The following is a 16,386-nucleotide window of genomic DNA, read 5'->3' on the forward strand; positions in this document are numbered from 1 at the left end:
CTTATATGGCATCAGAAAAATAGTTACAAAATGTATTAAAATCTTTCATACGGGCACCACATGGTCTTATTTTTCCAAAGTCTTTGATTTACTATACTGAAAACAATGGTATTTGGCTTTGTTAGTATAGAATATTTAAACTTGAAAAGAAAATATGTTAATTTGTTTATTCATAAGCCTATTAAAAACTTTTCTAGGGGCACTCATAGTGTTTACTCTCTAGAATATAACCTATCTTTGAAGTGGTGTATTAGTTTTTTTTTTTAAACCAGTCATTCCCAAGCTGAATAATTAGACACTGAAAATGAAAGCTATTCTTGGAACACATTCCTTATATAAATCTGGGCACATGATGCTTTGATTCAAATACTAGACTTACAAGGCTTTGTTATTGTTGGAGGCCTACATTTAGAGTGGCAACTCTTGTTTTTGATGATTATTCCATCCTGAAACAATTTCCCCCCTTGCCCAATTAAACCAGAATTAGGAGCACATTTACATCTAAGGAGGCTTAAACATCTCAACAGCATGCTTCAGAAATGGAGACCTTTAGTGGTGGTGTTCATTTTGTCTCTACTTAGTAAGCTCAAAAGAAAACAGAACCAATTCCCATAAGTTTTTTTTTTTCTGGAAGAGGAAGGTTGTTTTTGTTACTTTGATCTTAGCAGGTTGTGCATTTTTTATTGGCTGCTAAATATACAAAGCCATAGTCTCATCTGGTTTTCCTGCTACATTCGCATACTGTATATCATATAATGCATTCTGAACTAAATTAAAATGCCTAGGTACAGAATGTCATTTCAAAATTGATTTATCATTGCAATTGATATGAAAGCTTTGAGTGAGTTACAAAACTGTCCAGTGGTTTTATTAATATGCCACAGACAGTAAAAATATAAATCCATGCACTTTAGACAATGGATCCTAGAAACCAACAAAAAACCATGCTATTTTAGATGCTTTTGAATACCATTACAAGAGTGCTGTTTTAGCTAATGCAACAGCTGGCTATGTTATTGCTTCCACACTATAATCCATAATGCAAAAGTAGCTCTTTTCCAGACATTTTCATGCCATTCAAGTTGTTTACATATCTCCTTTATGTGATTTTCCTATAATTTTGTGCCAATTGGTGTCATGTTATTTGGCAAAATTTTCATTCAGTCAAGACAACTGCATTAGTTACATTTCTTCAATATAGAGAACTATGGAGAAGATATAGTTACTGATTGGAGCAGATTATCTTCAACAACGGGAAAGGTTACTGTATACCAGCTATACAAATGGTGTTGTATAATTAAACATCAAATAGTCCAGATAATAAAAATCATAGATCAATTGCCTCTCCATATTGGACAAGTCTTTCAAATATTGTCTTACAACATCTGCATTGGTCCTTTCATCAGAGGAGTGCCTATCCTTAAAGTTTGGGAATGTTAGCCCTCTTGGAGCACCAATCAGCTGCAAAAAGTAATTGGCATCTTCTTCCAAAGTTTCAAATTTCCCTACAAAATCATAATTGATCAAACAAGGATAACAGAGTTTACTGACCCTTTCCCAGTGTATGTCCATTCCCACTGGGCGATGGGAATCCAGCAAATAGTGGATAAACTCTTTGAATTTTACACCAGATCCATTATTTATTTCTTTTTCACAAGCATTGGCTCGATATTTCTTAATAATTGCCTTTCCAAACACTGGATGGTAGTAGCTATTTGGGTGTTCAAACTTATCCCTAAATGCAGACACTAATCTTTCCATGGGATCACGAACAAAAACAGCTTTGGTATACGTATTTAAACGGTTATATATCCCTTTCAAATCAAAGCTATCTAACTTCTTCAAATGTTTTCCATAGTGCACAGCATTGTGAGTGATATTGTAGGCAGAAGAAGCTAAGCCATTCAGCACCATGAGAATTCTTTTCCAGTTAGAGCAGCCAGCCTTAGGTACTTCGCAATAGAGGATTTTGTGTCTATCTTCCACATAGATTCTGGATACCATGTGAAAAAGATGGGATTGGGCATGGTTCCCATTCCCATATTTCTTACAGAAATCTTGGAGGAAAGCTCTTCTTGTTTCCTGAGTTGCATCAGTTTTCTTCCATTTGTCACCTTTGATTAAACTTTTGTTCAGAGGGCGACTGTCCAGTGGCCAAGTTATTTGGTTCAATTTCTTGAAAAGGGACTTTGTGACTCGGTGCTGTTCATACAACTTGTTATTTGGGGAGCCTATTGGCTCACTTAAAGCCTGAGCATCTCCTTTTAAATGGCTGACCTCACTCAGGGACCCAGAGAATGTCTTCGTAATAATAAAACTCTCATTGTTTTGCTTCAGTTCCCCTAGGACCTGGTGCTTGGAATCCTGTTAAAACACAAAATGAGAAATTATTAAAATATGGCCATAAATGTACCAGTATTTCTAGCAGTCGGCAAATTTGTTTCCAAACTCACTTTAGACAACAGATTTCATATATGATATCAAAATAGCTTAGTATTTCATACACTGGCTCTCTTCAGTTTCTTCAAAAGATTAACATCTCCTGTAACTTCACTGATCACCTCTATACAAATGATTCTTTCTCTTTGGGGCCCTAAATTGCTTGCTGGGCCACTTTAAATGTGAATTGTTTCATTAGCACCTCAAATTCATTTGAGTTTAAAACTTCTCGAATAATGAATCTGTGTAGGATACATCTTTGTACACCCCTAGCAGTTAACTGGTCACATAGAGGAGACCCAGTAAATAGCTGCTGAATGACTCAATTTCATGAGATAATAGGCCAGTCTATGCAATTATAAGATAAAAGAAAACGAGTTAAGATCCATTTAATGATGGATGAAAGTACAATGCTAAACATCAAAATAAGGCATTATTGAAACCATATATACACGTGTGAATCTCCTGTCTTTTTCTAGTGTGTATTGATTCCTTGTGGTGAAAAATAATTCTGTGTTGGACAAAAAACATTTGAAAACCAATATTCAGAACCACTTTGAAACTCCTATTGGAAGGGTTTTCATTTCCCTCTTCTGTCACTCTGAGCCATATAACTTATGGAGGATCATGTTTCATAATGTTTCTGTGCCAATAAAGAGGCAGCCCTGGCTAATGGATGTAGAGATGGCTTGGAAGTCAAGAGGATCTGGGCTCAAAATCTACCTCTGAATCATGCTGACTGTGTGACCCTAAGCCCCTTACTTTCTAAGGAATCTGTTGTTGTTCAGTTGTTGGGGTTTTCTTGGCAAAGATACTGGAGTGGTTTGCCATTCACTTTTCTAGCTTACTTGATGGATGAGAAAACCAAGGCAAACTAGATTAAGTGACTTGCCCAAGGTCACACAGCTAGTAAGTGTCTAAGGAAAGTTTTGAATTCTGGGGATGGGTCTTCCTGACTCCACACCTGGTGCTCCATCTACTGTGACACCTAGCTCCTCCTCTTTAACACTAAAATTTGCAGAGAAGACAACAACCTCTTTTGCCAGAGGGGGTTTTCTCATCAGGGAGTTCCTTATACCACTGAAATCATAGATCTAGTTTCTCTTTTGCTGTTCTATGAAAATTCCATAATGATTGCTGGATGATTGTGTTGCCTTGTTGTTACCCTAGGATTTTGATCCTCTGCTAAAGTGCAAGGGTTCCCAGATAATTGGGATTTCAGGTTAGAATTTCAATTTAAAGATCTCTTCTGAATTAATGTTGTCAAAGAAGTACTGGATTTTTCTGCCAGTTCCAAAGGTGAATGTTTAACTTCTAGGGATTCTAAGGTTTGCTAGGGGTATCTTGGGAGTAGGGCAACTGAATTCAGTTCCTCAAGGTGAATACCAAAGTAATTTAGGATCAGTAATGACAGAACCGTAATAAGGGGTCTAGAAAGAAGCCTTCCTTTAATGTGTATAGAATCCTAAGGTATGCCTTTGCCTTGATCTTAAGTCCCAGGGAGTTTTGAATATTTGAAATTCTAAGAAAAGTCTTGGGTTTCTCATTCTAGATTAGGGATTCCCTTTTCTGAAGGTGACACATAATCTTTGAGTAAAGATGCATTAAGCTTATACTATAAAAACAAAATAAATAAACAAAAATTGCTTTTGTATAATATAAACACTGGTCAATGTGCATATAATTTATTTTTTCTATATCTCCTCTTATAAATGTGATAACATGATGACATTTTAGAGTAACTTCTAGAATGAAGAGAGTTCATTTCTGTGACATTGTATAGAGCTATAGATTGACTAAATTTCAAAAATGTTTAGTAAGGTCTTTATGCTGTACCAAGCATTCACTGTTTTAGGCCCTGGGCAAGACACAAAGATTAGGATACAGTCCTCTTGGGGTGTTATAATCTATTAAGGGAGGATAATGCTCACAGAGAAAACTGCAATTCAAAATGATACTTAATCAGTTCATTAGAGAGGAGCAAACTAAGTGCTATTTTAGGTCCAAACATTGCTACTGAGAGTTAGGATGAAAGAAATCTTCATGGAAGAGATGACATTGGAAATCTTCCCTAAAGGAATAGAAATGGTCCTGGGATTTCATTGATATAAAGTACTCTTGGGTGAGCAAACTCTCTGTAGCAATGCAGGTAGGCAACTTTTGTGCAACTTATTATTTTACAACCATTATGATCCAGAGGTAGGGTTTGAGCCCATCTTCCTCCACACTGCCATGTTAAATGCCTTAAAAGAGGGGTCAAAGTTCAAATTGGTAGAAATGTTGGTGGGGGTAGGGATGGGATGGGAAGAACATCACAGACTTAAGGAATAATATCAGAAAGGGCACAGAGGTGGGACATGGTGGGAAGTTTATGGTAGAGAAAAAGAGCAAACAATTAAACTGTAGCATAGAGAACTTGGAAGGGAGAACTAGAGAATAAAGAGAAAAGAAGAGAAAGAAAGAAAAGGGAACTTTAAGATGAAAACAAACAATGACTTTGGGAACTAGGAGTAAAGAGTGATTTTTACCTACTCACAAACTCAAATTCTTAATGTATTCTAAGACTATTCCAAGTGAGCACTCTTTATAGAATGAGATTATTTGTACATATGGCTTCAATGTCCCGATTTGTATGGCTTTTTTCTTGGATGTGAGGAATTAAGCTGTGATTTTACAATTATTCTTTTCATTCTAAAATTAATTCCCCTATGGTTTTTTTCCCTTGCAGTAAAACTGTTTGTTGTTCTCTAAGAAGCTTAAAATATGAAGGCCAGAAATGTAACAGAATGTGGAAAAATCGATGGGAAGTTTCTATTTAGTGTAATGTTGCTACTCTGGTTTGGCAAGACCATCAGAGACTGAAAACAGAGTATCGCCACATCTGGACAAATAAGTCTTTTCTTCAAGGAGTTCAATATATTTTATAGATTTATCATTACAAATTCCCTCTAAGTTATAGGGAAGAGGCAAGGCTATTCTTTTGCTTTCTCATTTCCAAATGGCAACATTATAGTATAGACAGGTGAAATAACTTACTCAAATAAGTTTCCTCACAGTAAGTCAATGATGAAGTCAGGACTATAGTTCAATTCTCCCAAACTGAGGTCCTACATATTTTATTAAGCAGAGCACATTCTTTCCAGCACTACATCTCCAATCTCAACACAAGATTTGTGAATAGCTCTGCCATGTTCACATGAAACACCTTCAACTGAAAGCTTCCCTGGGAAGCCTTTCTTGATCCCTTAATGCAAGGGTTTTCTATCTATTGATTAACCCCAACTTATTCTGGATCATATATTGTTTGCACAAAACTGTTTTTTTTTTTTTTTTGTCATCTCTCTTGCTAGACAGTGAGCTCCTTGAGAGCTTAGACTGTTTTATGGCTTTCTTTTTATCCTCAAGGCTTAGCAGAGTGCCTAGAACCTATTGAGTGTTTAACAAATGCATATTGACTAATATGATAATGCCAGATTCCAAGAGATAACCAATGAGCCTCAACTTAATATGCTTAAATTTCCACTGAGTCAAGTTTAAGGGCTGTGTAGTGCCAGAGACAAAGATTTAACTTGAAGTCTTATCTTTCCCAAACCCATTTCATAAATATTCTCCTGATTTATTCTTAAAATAAAAACAAACAAAACACAACAAACTTTGGCCACAAAGATAGACAAGATAGGTAGGCCATAAGAGAAACATGTTCCCATTTTTCTGAAATCAGAATGTTCTAGTAAGCTCAGAGCTGGAATTCCATTGGCTACTTGAATCAGTAAACAGGAAAAAGGTAGCCTATACATTTGGTATATGGGTAATAAATGAGAAAGCATGTCTTCAGAAGGATAGCCATTTTTCATTTTTCCTGGTAAAAGTGCTTATTTAGTGTCTGTCTCTTTGAGGGTACTGTGTTAAGCACTGTTATAAATCAATTAGACAGACACAGTCCTTTTTTATGTTCGGTACTTCCTTTTTATTATGTGTACATTTTATTTCCTGAAAGGGGCCAAGAAAGGACATTTGTGTGAGTTACCCAGAGAAAATCAGCTTTGTGGGGAAGGGGACAGATCTGAGGGAAAAAAAAGCAGCCCCTTTGAGGTAAAAGTACTGATTTATGATAGAAATATATAATTTCTTAGGGGTTAATTTAGATATGTCTTTTTTTTAGGCCTTTTCTGTTTCTTGTTCTGAAACTGATTATCTGTGTTATATCTGGGAGAATTATTAGGTTTCTCAACCTAAAACAAAAGATGGATAACTACACATGAAAAGACTCTGCTTTGAAACAGAAGAGCAAAAGCTGTCAGAAGGAGCCAAAATAGAAGTATCAGGATGAGAAACTAGGCATTTAGAAGGTAGAACCTGCATATAGAAATCAGAAGATGAAGTTGAAGAAGGTGATGAAGCTGGGAATCTGATAGAGTTAAGAAGTCAACAGAATAGGAGAAACCGAGTAAGTGGCAGAAGGAAAGAGAAACAGCTGCTTTGAGATGAGACAAGCTAATGAGAGACAAGCTCTACGGTTGGTGTGGGGAACTGATCTGACTGAAGAAAAGCTTGGATGTTGGGGCTGATTGGAGAAAGCAGAAGTCTTGGTTATTTGAAGAGTAGATTAGGAAAAGCCTGGATTGCTTTCTTTAGTCCTATCTACTGTTAGAGAGAAGGGAAGCCCCTCGGAGGCTTTCCTACCTTTCTTTCTTCTTAAGCCTCTATGGTTCCAGAAAGGGAAACCACTTAAATCCCATAGTCCAGACCGGGAGAGCTCTGCAGATTCTTGCCTTAAAAAAGTGGTTTGTTTTTTTTTAATCAGAAAGAATATATCCTGAGAAGCTATGCAGACCCAGGGCTTATGATCCCTATTTTCCAAAAGAGTTAAATACTGTTTTGATGTGCCAAGAATAAAAGTGGCTTTATTCAATAGTAGAACAGGGAGGTTTGAGAGAGGAGGATTCCCATCCATAAAGTGACAAATGGTACATAGGGAAGTCTGTTTTCTAAAAAGATCAAAGCCATTAAGACCTGTTGTTGTGAATTGGTCATAGTTTCCCTACTCTTGTTATATTGCTAGATTGATGCAAGTTTGTATCTCTTCTCCCTCACAGATACTATGTGTAAAACTTTGTGGGAGTGTGTGACTTAGGCTTATGGCTTTATGTTTTGTTGTAATTATTATTGATTTGTCTTATGTAAAATAAATGTTTCACTATTAAGGTTTAGAATATGCACATTAATTACTTCTTTAAAATCTTACTGATTTTTAGTACAAAACACCCTCAAAAGTATATTACTTCTTACTTAAACAGTCTCTCTTATTGTATGCAGCTTGCAGACCCTCCAGATCCTCTCAACTTATGTTTCATAAAATATTGACCTGCTTTTAAAAAGAATTCCTACAACAGCACTGTATTGCATTTGATACTGGCAGTTACAATTTACTCATTCTCAGATGTATCTATTCCAGATGAACGACACAGTCTGACTGCTTCTTCTTCTTTTTTAAACCCTCACCTTTTGTCTTAGAATCAATACTAAGTATTGGTTCCATGATAGCAGAGTGGTAAGGACTAGGCATTGGGGTTAAGTGACTTGCCTAGAGTCACATGGCTAGAAAGTGCCTGATTCCAAATTTGAACCCAAGACCTCCCCACCCCTAGGCCTGTCCCTCAATTCACTGAGATACCCAGCTGCCCCCAACAGCTTGGCTTCTTGAAGAACCCAGTCCTTTATTCCTTTTGAACATCCCAAACTCATCCAATTAAATGACAACAATAACCATGGATCATGTAAAGTGAGACAGACTCCTTTACCATAAATAACAGAATTCTTCAGGAGATTAAAAACATATAAACTAAATAAGCATTTGCACATTGTATAGTGAGTTGAATTTATTGTCAAATAAGTTGTCCTTTCCAACTTCTATATTTCCTTTACTAGGTCTCTGATTGTTCTCCAGTTGACTATACTTGAAACCTCAGTATCATTTTTTACTTACCTCAATTTTAAGCTCCTTTATCTAATTAATCAATCCCCCAATTCTCCTCCTTCCCTCTGTCACTCTCTGTGTGTCTATCTCTGCCCCCCCCACCTCCCACCCCTTTCTCTATCCTAAGGGCTAGGCAATCCTGGTTAAGCAATAGGGTCACACATCTAGGAAGTGTCTGAGGTCACATTTGAATCCAGGACATCCTATCTCTAGGCCTGACTCTCAATACACTGAGATACCCAGCCGTTCCCCTTTTCCTCTCCTTTTTATACCTTTCATTATCAGGGACTTCAATAGTCCTTGTAATATCTAACACTAATTATGTGATAATTATTCATCCTCTCTCATTTTCCCAATTCCTCACTTCAACCATTCACCAACAAGGTCACATATTAAGCCTCACCATTTAAAAAATTACATGACTTACAAGATCAAGATGTAGAATGTTAAAATTTACTCAACCTCAATCTCTCTCATTCTAACTCTCTACCTCTGTCCCTAACTCCCTGCCAAGAAACTTATTCTTCATCCATATTGTGGCTTGAATTTGTTATAGTTTACAAATCAACAAGCATATGACAAGTACTATTCTGGGCATTGGAGATAAAAATCTAAAGAATTACACAATTTTAATAAATTCCTGTAGGTGTTTCTATGCTTTTTTTAAAAAAAGAAAATATTATATACAGCAACGGAAAAAGATTTGTGTATGTCCACCTTCAGAGAAAGAACTGATAAATAGAAAGAAATAAGGCAGATTCTCTTTTTCTTCCTCCTTCCCTCCCTCCCTCCCTCCCTCCCCCCCTCTCTCTATATATATTTGTCAAATGATGCCTTTTATAATGGGGGAGGGAGAAAGATTTAACTGGGTATTTTAATGTAACAAACAAACAAATGAATATGTTCAAATTAAAAAAATCAAGACTAACAATCTCTGAAATAATCCTCCCCCCCCCACTCTGACAATTTATTGTCTTAATTGACTTCAATGGACTGCCATATTAATGTTTCATTAACCACTCTCCTAGAATCCTTTGACCCATGTTTTTGATCTGAAAATCCTCAACTCTGGATGATGCTCCCTATCTGGTCTCTCCACTTCTGCACCTGGGCTGACTAAGCCCAGTTAGAGGAAATAATGGAAGAGTTGATTTTGTTCACTAAAAAGTCATGCTACCATCTCAGAAGAATACTCATTACTCTTTATTAATCTTGTAGGTGGTCTGGTGTCATGAAAAATGCTGGACCTGGTTTGGGATCCTGTCCCTGTTACAAGCCAGCTATGTAATCTCAATTTATTTGACTTCCCACCCCTTTGCTACTCCGTAAAGTGGTTAGATTAGATAATCGATAATCAATTCCAGCTCTAAATCCCAGGAATCTTCTGCTTCACTCTTATCCTATTCAACATATTGAATGTTCTAAACGTTTTCTCCTCTCCTTTACTAACTATAGCACTTGCTCTCACACAGAAGATGACTTAGACTCCTACTTCACTGAAAGGACTGGTGCCACTCAATGACAATTCATTTGGCTTGCTTCCTCCATGTCTTGAACTTCTCTGTTTTCTCTCTACTCCTCTCCAAAGACTGAAGACATTTCTCTTACTTACTGTGGCTAATTACTATATTTGTGCTCTTAATTCCATTCTTTCCAACCTACACAAGAGCCTGCTGGAGCCAATCATCTTTGCTCTCTCATGAATCTTCATTCTTTCTATCACTACTGATTCTTTCCCATCTGACTGTAAACATGCACAGAACTCTATTGTTACTGAGCAACTTTTTGGTCATATTTGATTCTGCATGTCCCCATTTGGGGTTTTCTTGGCAAAAATACTGGAGTGGTTTGTCATTTCCTTCTCCAGCTCATTTTATAGATGAGGAAACCAAGGCAATGTCTTTTCAAGGTCCTTTCAAATGCTTTACCTATTTCTGCCTCTGTGTATTTCCTCATGCAGTTGCCCCTATAATAAATGCCTTTCCTGGTCAATGGAGATCACATTCACTATTCAAAGTCTAGCGAAAAATCTCTTCCATGAAACTCTGCCCACGCTTTGCTAATCTTCTTTTTCCAGAAATTTGGCAACTCTCAGGTAGCCAACCTTTAGTTTGCACACCAAATTACTGCTGTTTATATTTAGTTTTGCTTTTCCAATTAGATTGTAAGATATCAGAGGGCAGGAATCATGAGACAAAAATCTATGTACTTTTTAGGCACTTATTAAATAATTGTTGATCATTTAAAAGAGTCAATTCTGTGAACTAGTTCTTTCAGCATTCAAATAATATGGAGAAAAGTGATTACTAGCCCCTCTTCATTAAGATGAGAACCAATGTGCAATATATTAATTTTATCCAAGATAACCAGATGAGGCTTTATTGTAATCTCTTTCTCTTTTGCTGAGATAATTTCACTTGTTTTTGAGTTTATGAGGCCATAAGTGTATTCCATCTGTTGATGAACATATTTCTAAGAGCCATTTAGTCTCAAGTATGGAATACTTGGGGGTAGGTTAAATTATAACTTTTATATTAAGTGCCATATTAGTAAGAGAACAAGAATTGGAAGCATGTGTTCAGTTCCAGTCTTTCATTTTCGAGGCTTAAGTCAGGCAAAGAATTAATTTCATTTGTTTACAAAGTGGATTATGCCTAACAAAATCTATTTTGTTTATAGTAACATTTTAGTCAATCTATTGTTTCAGAAAATATGAACAATCTGATTGGTTAATTATTCAATATAGTAAATTACATTATTCCGTATCCACAAAACATTGGCCTAATTTAATTAGCAAATAATAACATGATGAAAATATTCTTTTTTACATCAATTTCAAGCGAGGCACATTCCAGTGATGGAACAGTGAAAATCTTGTTTATTTCACTGTCTTTTGATGGTAGACCATGGGATGTAATATAGCACTTCTGTGGACATTGAACTTTGTCCAACATTAAGAACAATAGAAATGAGGTAGGTTTCACTGGGACCTTATACTAGAACACAGGCTTTTCTCTTTTGTTTATGATTGGTTACATTAAATTTTCTTTCCCCAGAAATATGTATCTTGACGTAGTCTAGATAAAAGGACAGCATTAAATGAAATTTATCTTCAGTTCAAATTTGACATAGAAAAATTTTCATTTTTATTTTTTCAATGGAAAGATGATTGATTAGGGATTTGATTCACTTTAATCTAGTTGAAAGCAGCAAGGTAGTGCAGTGGATAGAATTCTAGACCTGAAGTCAAAAAGTCCAGAGTTCATATGTGGCTTCAGACACTTACTAGCTGTGTCACCTTGGGCAAGTCATTTAACCCTGTTTGCCTCAGTTCCCTCATCTATAAAATGATCTGGGGAAGGTAAACAATTGCACTATCTTTCCAAGAGAACCCCAAATAGGATTGTGAAGTCAGTCTCCACTGAAAATGACTAAACAACAATAATTCAATTGAACAAATTAAACACTTACCATGTATAAGATATTGTACTAGGAGTGACAAAGAGGAGACAAAAAATAAAAAAGATAGAGTTGCCTGCTTTCATGGAACATACGAACTAATGGCTGGAGTGAATAAGCCTTCAGTCATTTCAGTTAGTCTAACACTTTATGACCTCATTTGGGGTTTTCTTGGCAAAGATACTGTAGAGATTTGCCATTTCTTTCTCCAGTTCATTTGACTGATGAGGAAACTGAGGCAAACAGGGTTAAGTGACTTGCTCAAAGTCACATAGCTATTAAGTGTCTGAGGCTAGATTTGAGCTTAGGAAGATGGGACCCAGCTCTCCAGGCCCAGAATGTTATCCATTGTGCCACCTTCTTCTTCTGGAGTGAATAAGATTGATTTTAAAACAACTATCATATAGGGGAGAATATGATAGGGTCCGCAACAAGGGTACAATATGCTAAGGGAAGGGAGTCCAAGGGAGGTGGCTATCACATCTGAGAATTATAAGTGAAATATCAGAGAATTATGTGTAAAATATATAGTAACATAAATAAGCAGAATATATAAAATAAGTAGAGAATTCTACATGAAGGATTAATTTGAGCTGAGTCTTGAAGAATGGTAGGAATGTGAAAGGCAGATGAAACAGGACAAGCAAAGACTTTGAAGCAAGCATGTTTGTGTTTAATCAACAGTAGTCTAATTTGACATTGAGTTTATGTGGAGAGTGGATAGAGTTTAGGCTAAGTAGTTTGGTGTCACACTGGGAAGGATCTTGCATGCTAGGATGAGGAATTTAGAATTAATTAGGTAGGTGATGTGGAGCCCATCAAATGTTTTTGATTAAAGAAATGATATGTCACATGGCTGAGACTGTACTTTGGGAAATCTAAATTAAAAATATATTATATATTTTTTATATATATATGTATATATAAATATACACATATATGTGCTTTTATATATTTGTACATATACATTTTCCCTGTTACTAACACAGATTTTACAAAATTGACCTGATCTTCTTGGTCTAATTTTTCAAAGATCAACAATTTATTTTCTTAATGTGGGTACTCTCTCTACCAAGAAGACTTTTCTATTCCTTTGTTTATGGTTGTCAGAGGTTGCTGTGGCTGAAAAAAACCCCATCATTACCAAGTGACCACTTTTCTGGTGATGAGTGTAGCAAAGCTGACTCTTTGATAACAGACATGCAATCTATTGCTGGGTGTCTATTCAAACTTTATCTGGTTTGACAGATCTCCTAGATATAGTGTTCCACCTGCATGACTGTGAGGAGTTATGGTCCAAACCACAGCAGGCTAAGATCCTTGAGCAAGAATTGCCCTTAATTGTACTTAGAATTGGTATACTCAGGTCTTCTTATATCAGTAAGAAACTCAATACATAAACAAATATAGAAGCAAAACATACGTAAATAAAATGTATGTGTAGAAAATTTCAGTCATTTATTTTAGACAACCTCTCAGTGAATGACGTAATGATCCTAAGACCCATTTCGACTCTAGCTTTTGAATTCAACATATCAACGAAGGCTTTCGCTATGGAAGTATTATTGAAGCATCCAATACTTCTGGGACACCTGCTGAGTGTGCTGGACAATGACTAATAAGATTTGTTGCCATGGATCAATGGTTTCAACCTTTTTAACCTAATTGAACTTACCTGAAAGACTGATAGATTTTAGTTTAAGTTTTCTCTTCAGTTCACTCTCAAATGAGGATGTTAATGACTGGGAAATGAGAAAGAATCAGACAATGGGAGGGGAAAGGAAGAGAAAGTGACTGAATGGATTATCAGTCTTTAAATTGAGTTGCCTAGATTTATATGCACACTCTTTTTAGACGACCCAATTCATTCTTGTTATACAGTAACATTAACCACCATTTTTTGTTCACTTAGATTATAAATCTTTCAGTACAGAAAATCAGTAGCCCATAATCTTTACATTACATATACGTGCAATAAATCTATTATAACTGACTGTAAAAACCTTACAGATGGGCTTTAGGAATACTTTTTTAAGAATACCAAAAGGGGACACCATGAATGTTTATTCAGAGGGTGTTGGGGCATGTCAGAAAGGGGAAGAGGATTATATCTATTCCAGGTTTGCCTTCTTTCACAATTTAATCTGAGAGTGTAGTGAAAAGATGTCAGTACAAAGCAGACACTAAAGGTTTTATTCTGATGAATTGTTGTTTCCTTCTGAGAGACAGAAAATAACCTTAGATGAAGTTCCAGGGATTATTCATTTATTTTACTTTTTTTGAAAAGCTTTTAAGTTTTGGGGCATCTTCTTGAACATGTATATACACACATATTTTATGATTTCTTTCTTTGTTCAGTTGTTTTTCAATTGTGTCTGACTTTATAACCCCATTTAGGGTTTTCTTGGCAAGGATACTGGAGTAATTTGCCATTTCTTTTTTCAGCTCGTTTTACATATGAAGAAATTGAGACAGAGTTAAGTGACTTGTCTAGAGTCACACAGCTAGTATCTGAGGCCAGATTTGAACTCATACAGATGAGTCTTCTTGACTGGAAGCCCCATGCTCTCTCTATTGAGCCACTTAGCTGCCTTAACTGAGCTGAATCTGAGTTTCATCCTCTGTAAAATAAGTGGATTAATTACATGATATTTCAGTTTTAAGATTCTAGGGTGCAGTTAAGTAGCTCAGTGAATTGAGAACCAGGTCTAGAATGGGAGATCCTGGGTTCAAATTTAGCCTCAGACACTTCTAGCTGTGTGATACTGGGCAAGTCACTTAACTTTCATTGCCTAGCCTTTACCATTCTTCTGCCCTAAAACCAATACACAAGATATAAGGTTAGGGTTTAAAAAAATTATTCCAGGGTTCTACTAATTATCCTTTTCTCTTCTCTTCAGATGATTCTCTATCTTCTTCCTTCCTTCCTTCCTTCCTTCCTTCCTTCCTTCCTTCCTTCCTTCCTTCCTTCCTTCCTTCCTTCCTTCCTTCCTTCCTTCCTTCCTTCCTTCCTTCCTTCCTTCCTTCCTTCCTTCCTTCCTTCCTTCCTTCCTTCCTTCCTTCCTTCCTTCCTTCCTTCCTTCCTTCCTTCCTTCCTTCCTTCCTTCCTTCCTTCCTTTCTTTCTTTCTTCCTTCCTTCCTTCCTTCCTTCCTTCCTTCCTTCCTTCCTTCCTTCCTTCCTTCCTTCCTTCCTTCCCTAACTAGGCCTAAATCAAGACATTAAACTAGAGGATTCTGTAGCTGGCCACCCTTTTTTCCCAGGAAGTAATTTTTGCTTAAACCTCAAGCTCAAAATCTTAAAGCTAAAGGAATTATTAAAAATCCATAGAATTCTGAAAATCATCTTTTATGAATTATTTTTGTAAACTATCTTCCCATTTTTTACCTTCATCTCTTCCTCCTTTTTTCCTTTCTTTTCAAACCTGTAATTTCATTATAGTGAGGGACTCCTGATGTAGAAATTCCTTTCACTGATCCTGATGATTTCAACTCCTCCCTAATTCATAGTCTTAGAGAATTATCTGTTTCCTAGGGGGTAATAGGGTAATAGGTAATAAGAGGGGGGGAGGTAATAGGCTTATCTAAGGTCATGTCCATAGGATTAGAATCAGCAATTGAACTCAGCTCTTCCTGATTTTAGCCTGTTCATATCTATGCATATAATTATTATAATCTGTAAATTTGCTGTTGCAGTAATTTGTATACAGCAGCTAGGTGGTGTGGTGGATAGAGTGCCAGGCCTGGAGTCAGGAAGCCCTGAATTTAAATCCTATTTAAGACTTTTATCTCTGGTCAAGTCACTTAACCTCTGTCTGCCTCAGCTTCCTCAACTGTGAAATGGGGATAATAATAGCACCTACATCTCAGGGTTGTTGTAAGGATTAAATGAGATATTATTTGCAAGACATAGTACTTGGTATATAGTGAGTGCTTAATAAATGCCTGTTTCCTTTCCATGCTTAGAGAGTCAGAGACACACCATGGAGTTTTAACTTTCTGGGTGTTCTATTATTATAACTTTCTTCTTCCAGATTTCACATTGACATGCATGACTGACTCCAAGGAGATCTCTGGTTGTGGAACTGTCTGACCTTTACTAGGAAGGGCCTTTCATTAGTTAAATATTTCACTGCTAACCCCCATTATTGGTGTCAAGATGCCTTGAACGCATCTGCTTTGCTATCATGCATTTTCAAAAGGGCTCTACGTTGGATAGATTTTTAAAATGTGCAGCTTTGAATTCTAGAAGGGAACCTTTAAAGGGGACGAAAGGGATGTGATCTTTACCAGCCCCATCAGTGCTGATTTCAGATGGGAAGATATCTATAAGTCAAAACCACCTTCTTGGGTCAGGTTATTTTGATAAGAATAGATCAAGGTAATGCAATCCCATGTTAAAATTAGAAGTTCTAAAGTTCACTGCAGACTGGCAAGCAGGCTTGCTTACTGGCTCCTCGGGGCAGAAAGTGAGAGATGGCACAGCTATACATACAGTGGAACTACAAATCAAA

The 16,386-nt window shown here is 36.5% G+C and overlaps 1 protein-coding gene across 1 annotated transcript in view; it reads right to left on the reverse strand.

Annotated features, from left to right (window-relative positions):
- Positions 1–659: 659 nt before the first annotated feature.
- The window catches only part of CHST9 (carbohydrate sulfotransferase 9), a 364,583-nt gene continuing 348,856 nt past the window's right edge, over positions 660–16,386 (reverse strand). Inside the window, exon 5 of the mRNA XM_007487575.3 lies at positions 660–2,364. Coding sequence (XP_007487637.2) covers positions 1,276–2,364 — 1,089 coding nt within the window. The 3' untranslated portion in view covers positions 660–1,275. The remainder of the gene's footprint in view (positions 2,365–16,386) is intronic.

Source organism: Monodelphis domestica, chromosome 3 (genome assembly GCF_027887165.1).
Source record: "Monodelphis domestica isolate mMonDom1 chromosome 3, mMonDom1.pri, whole genome shotgun sequence".
Lineage (NCBI taxonomy): Eukaryota > Metazoa > Chordata > Mammalia > Didelphimorphia > Didelphidae > Monodelphis > Monodelphis domestica.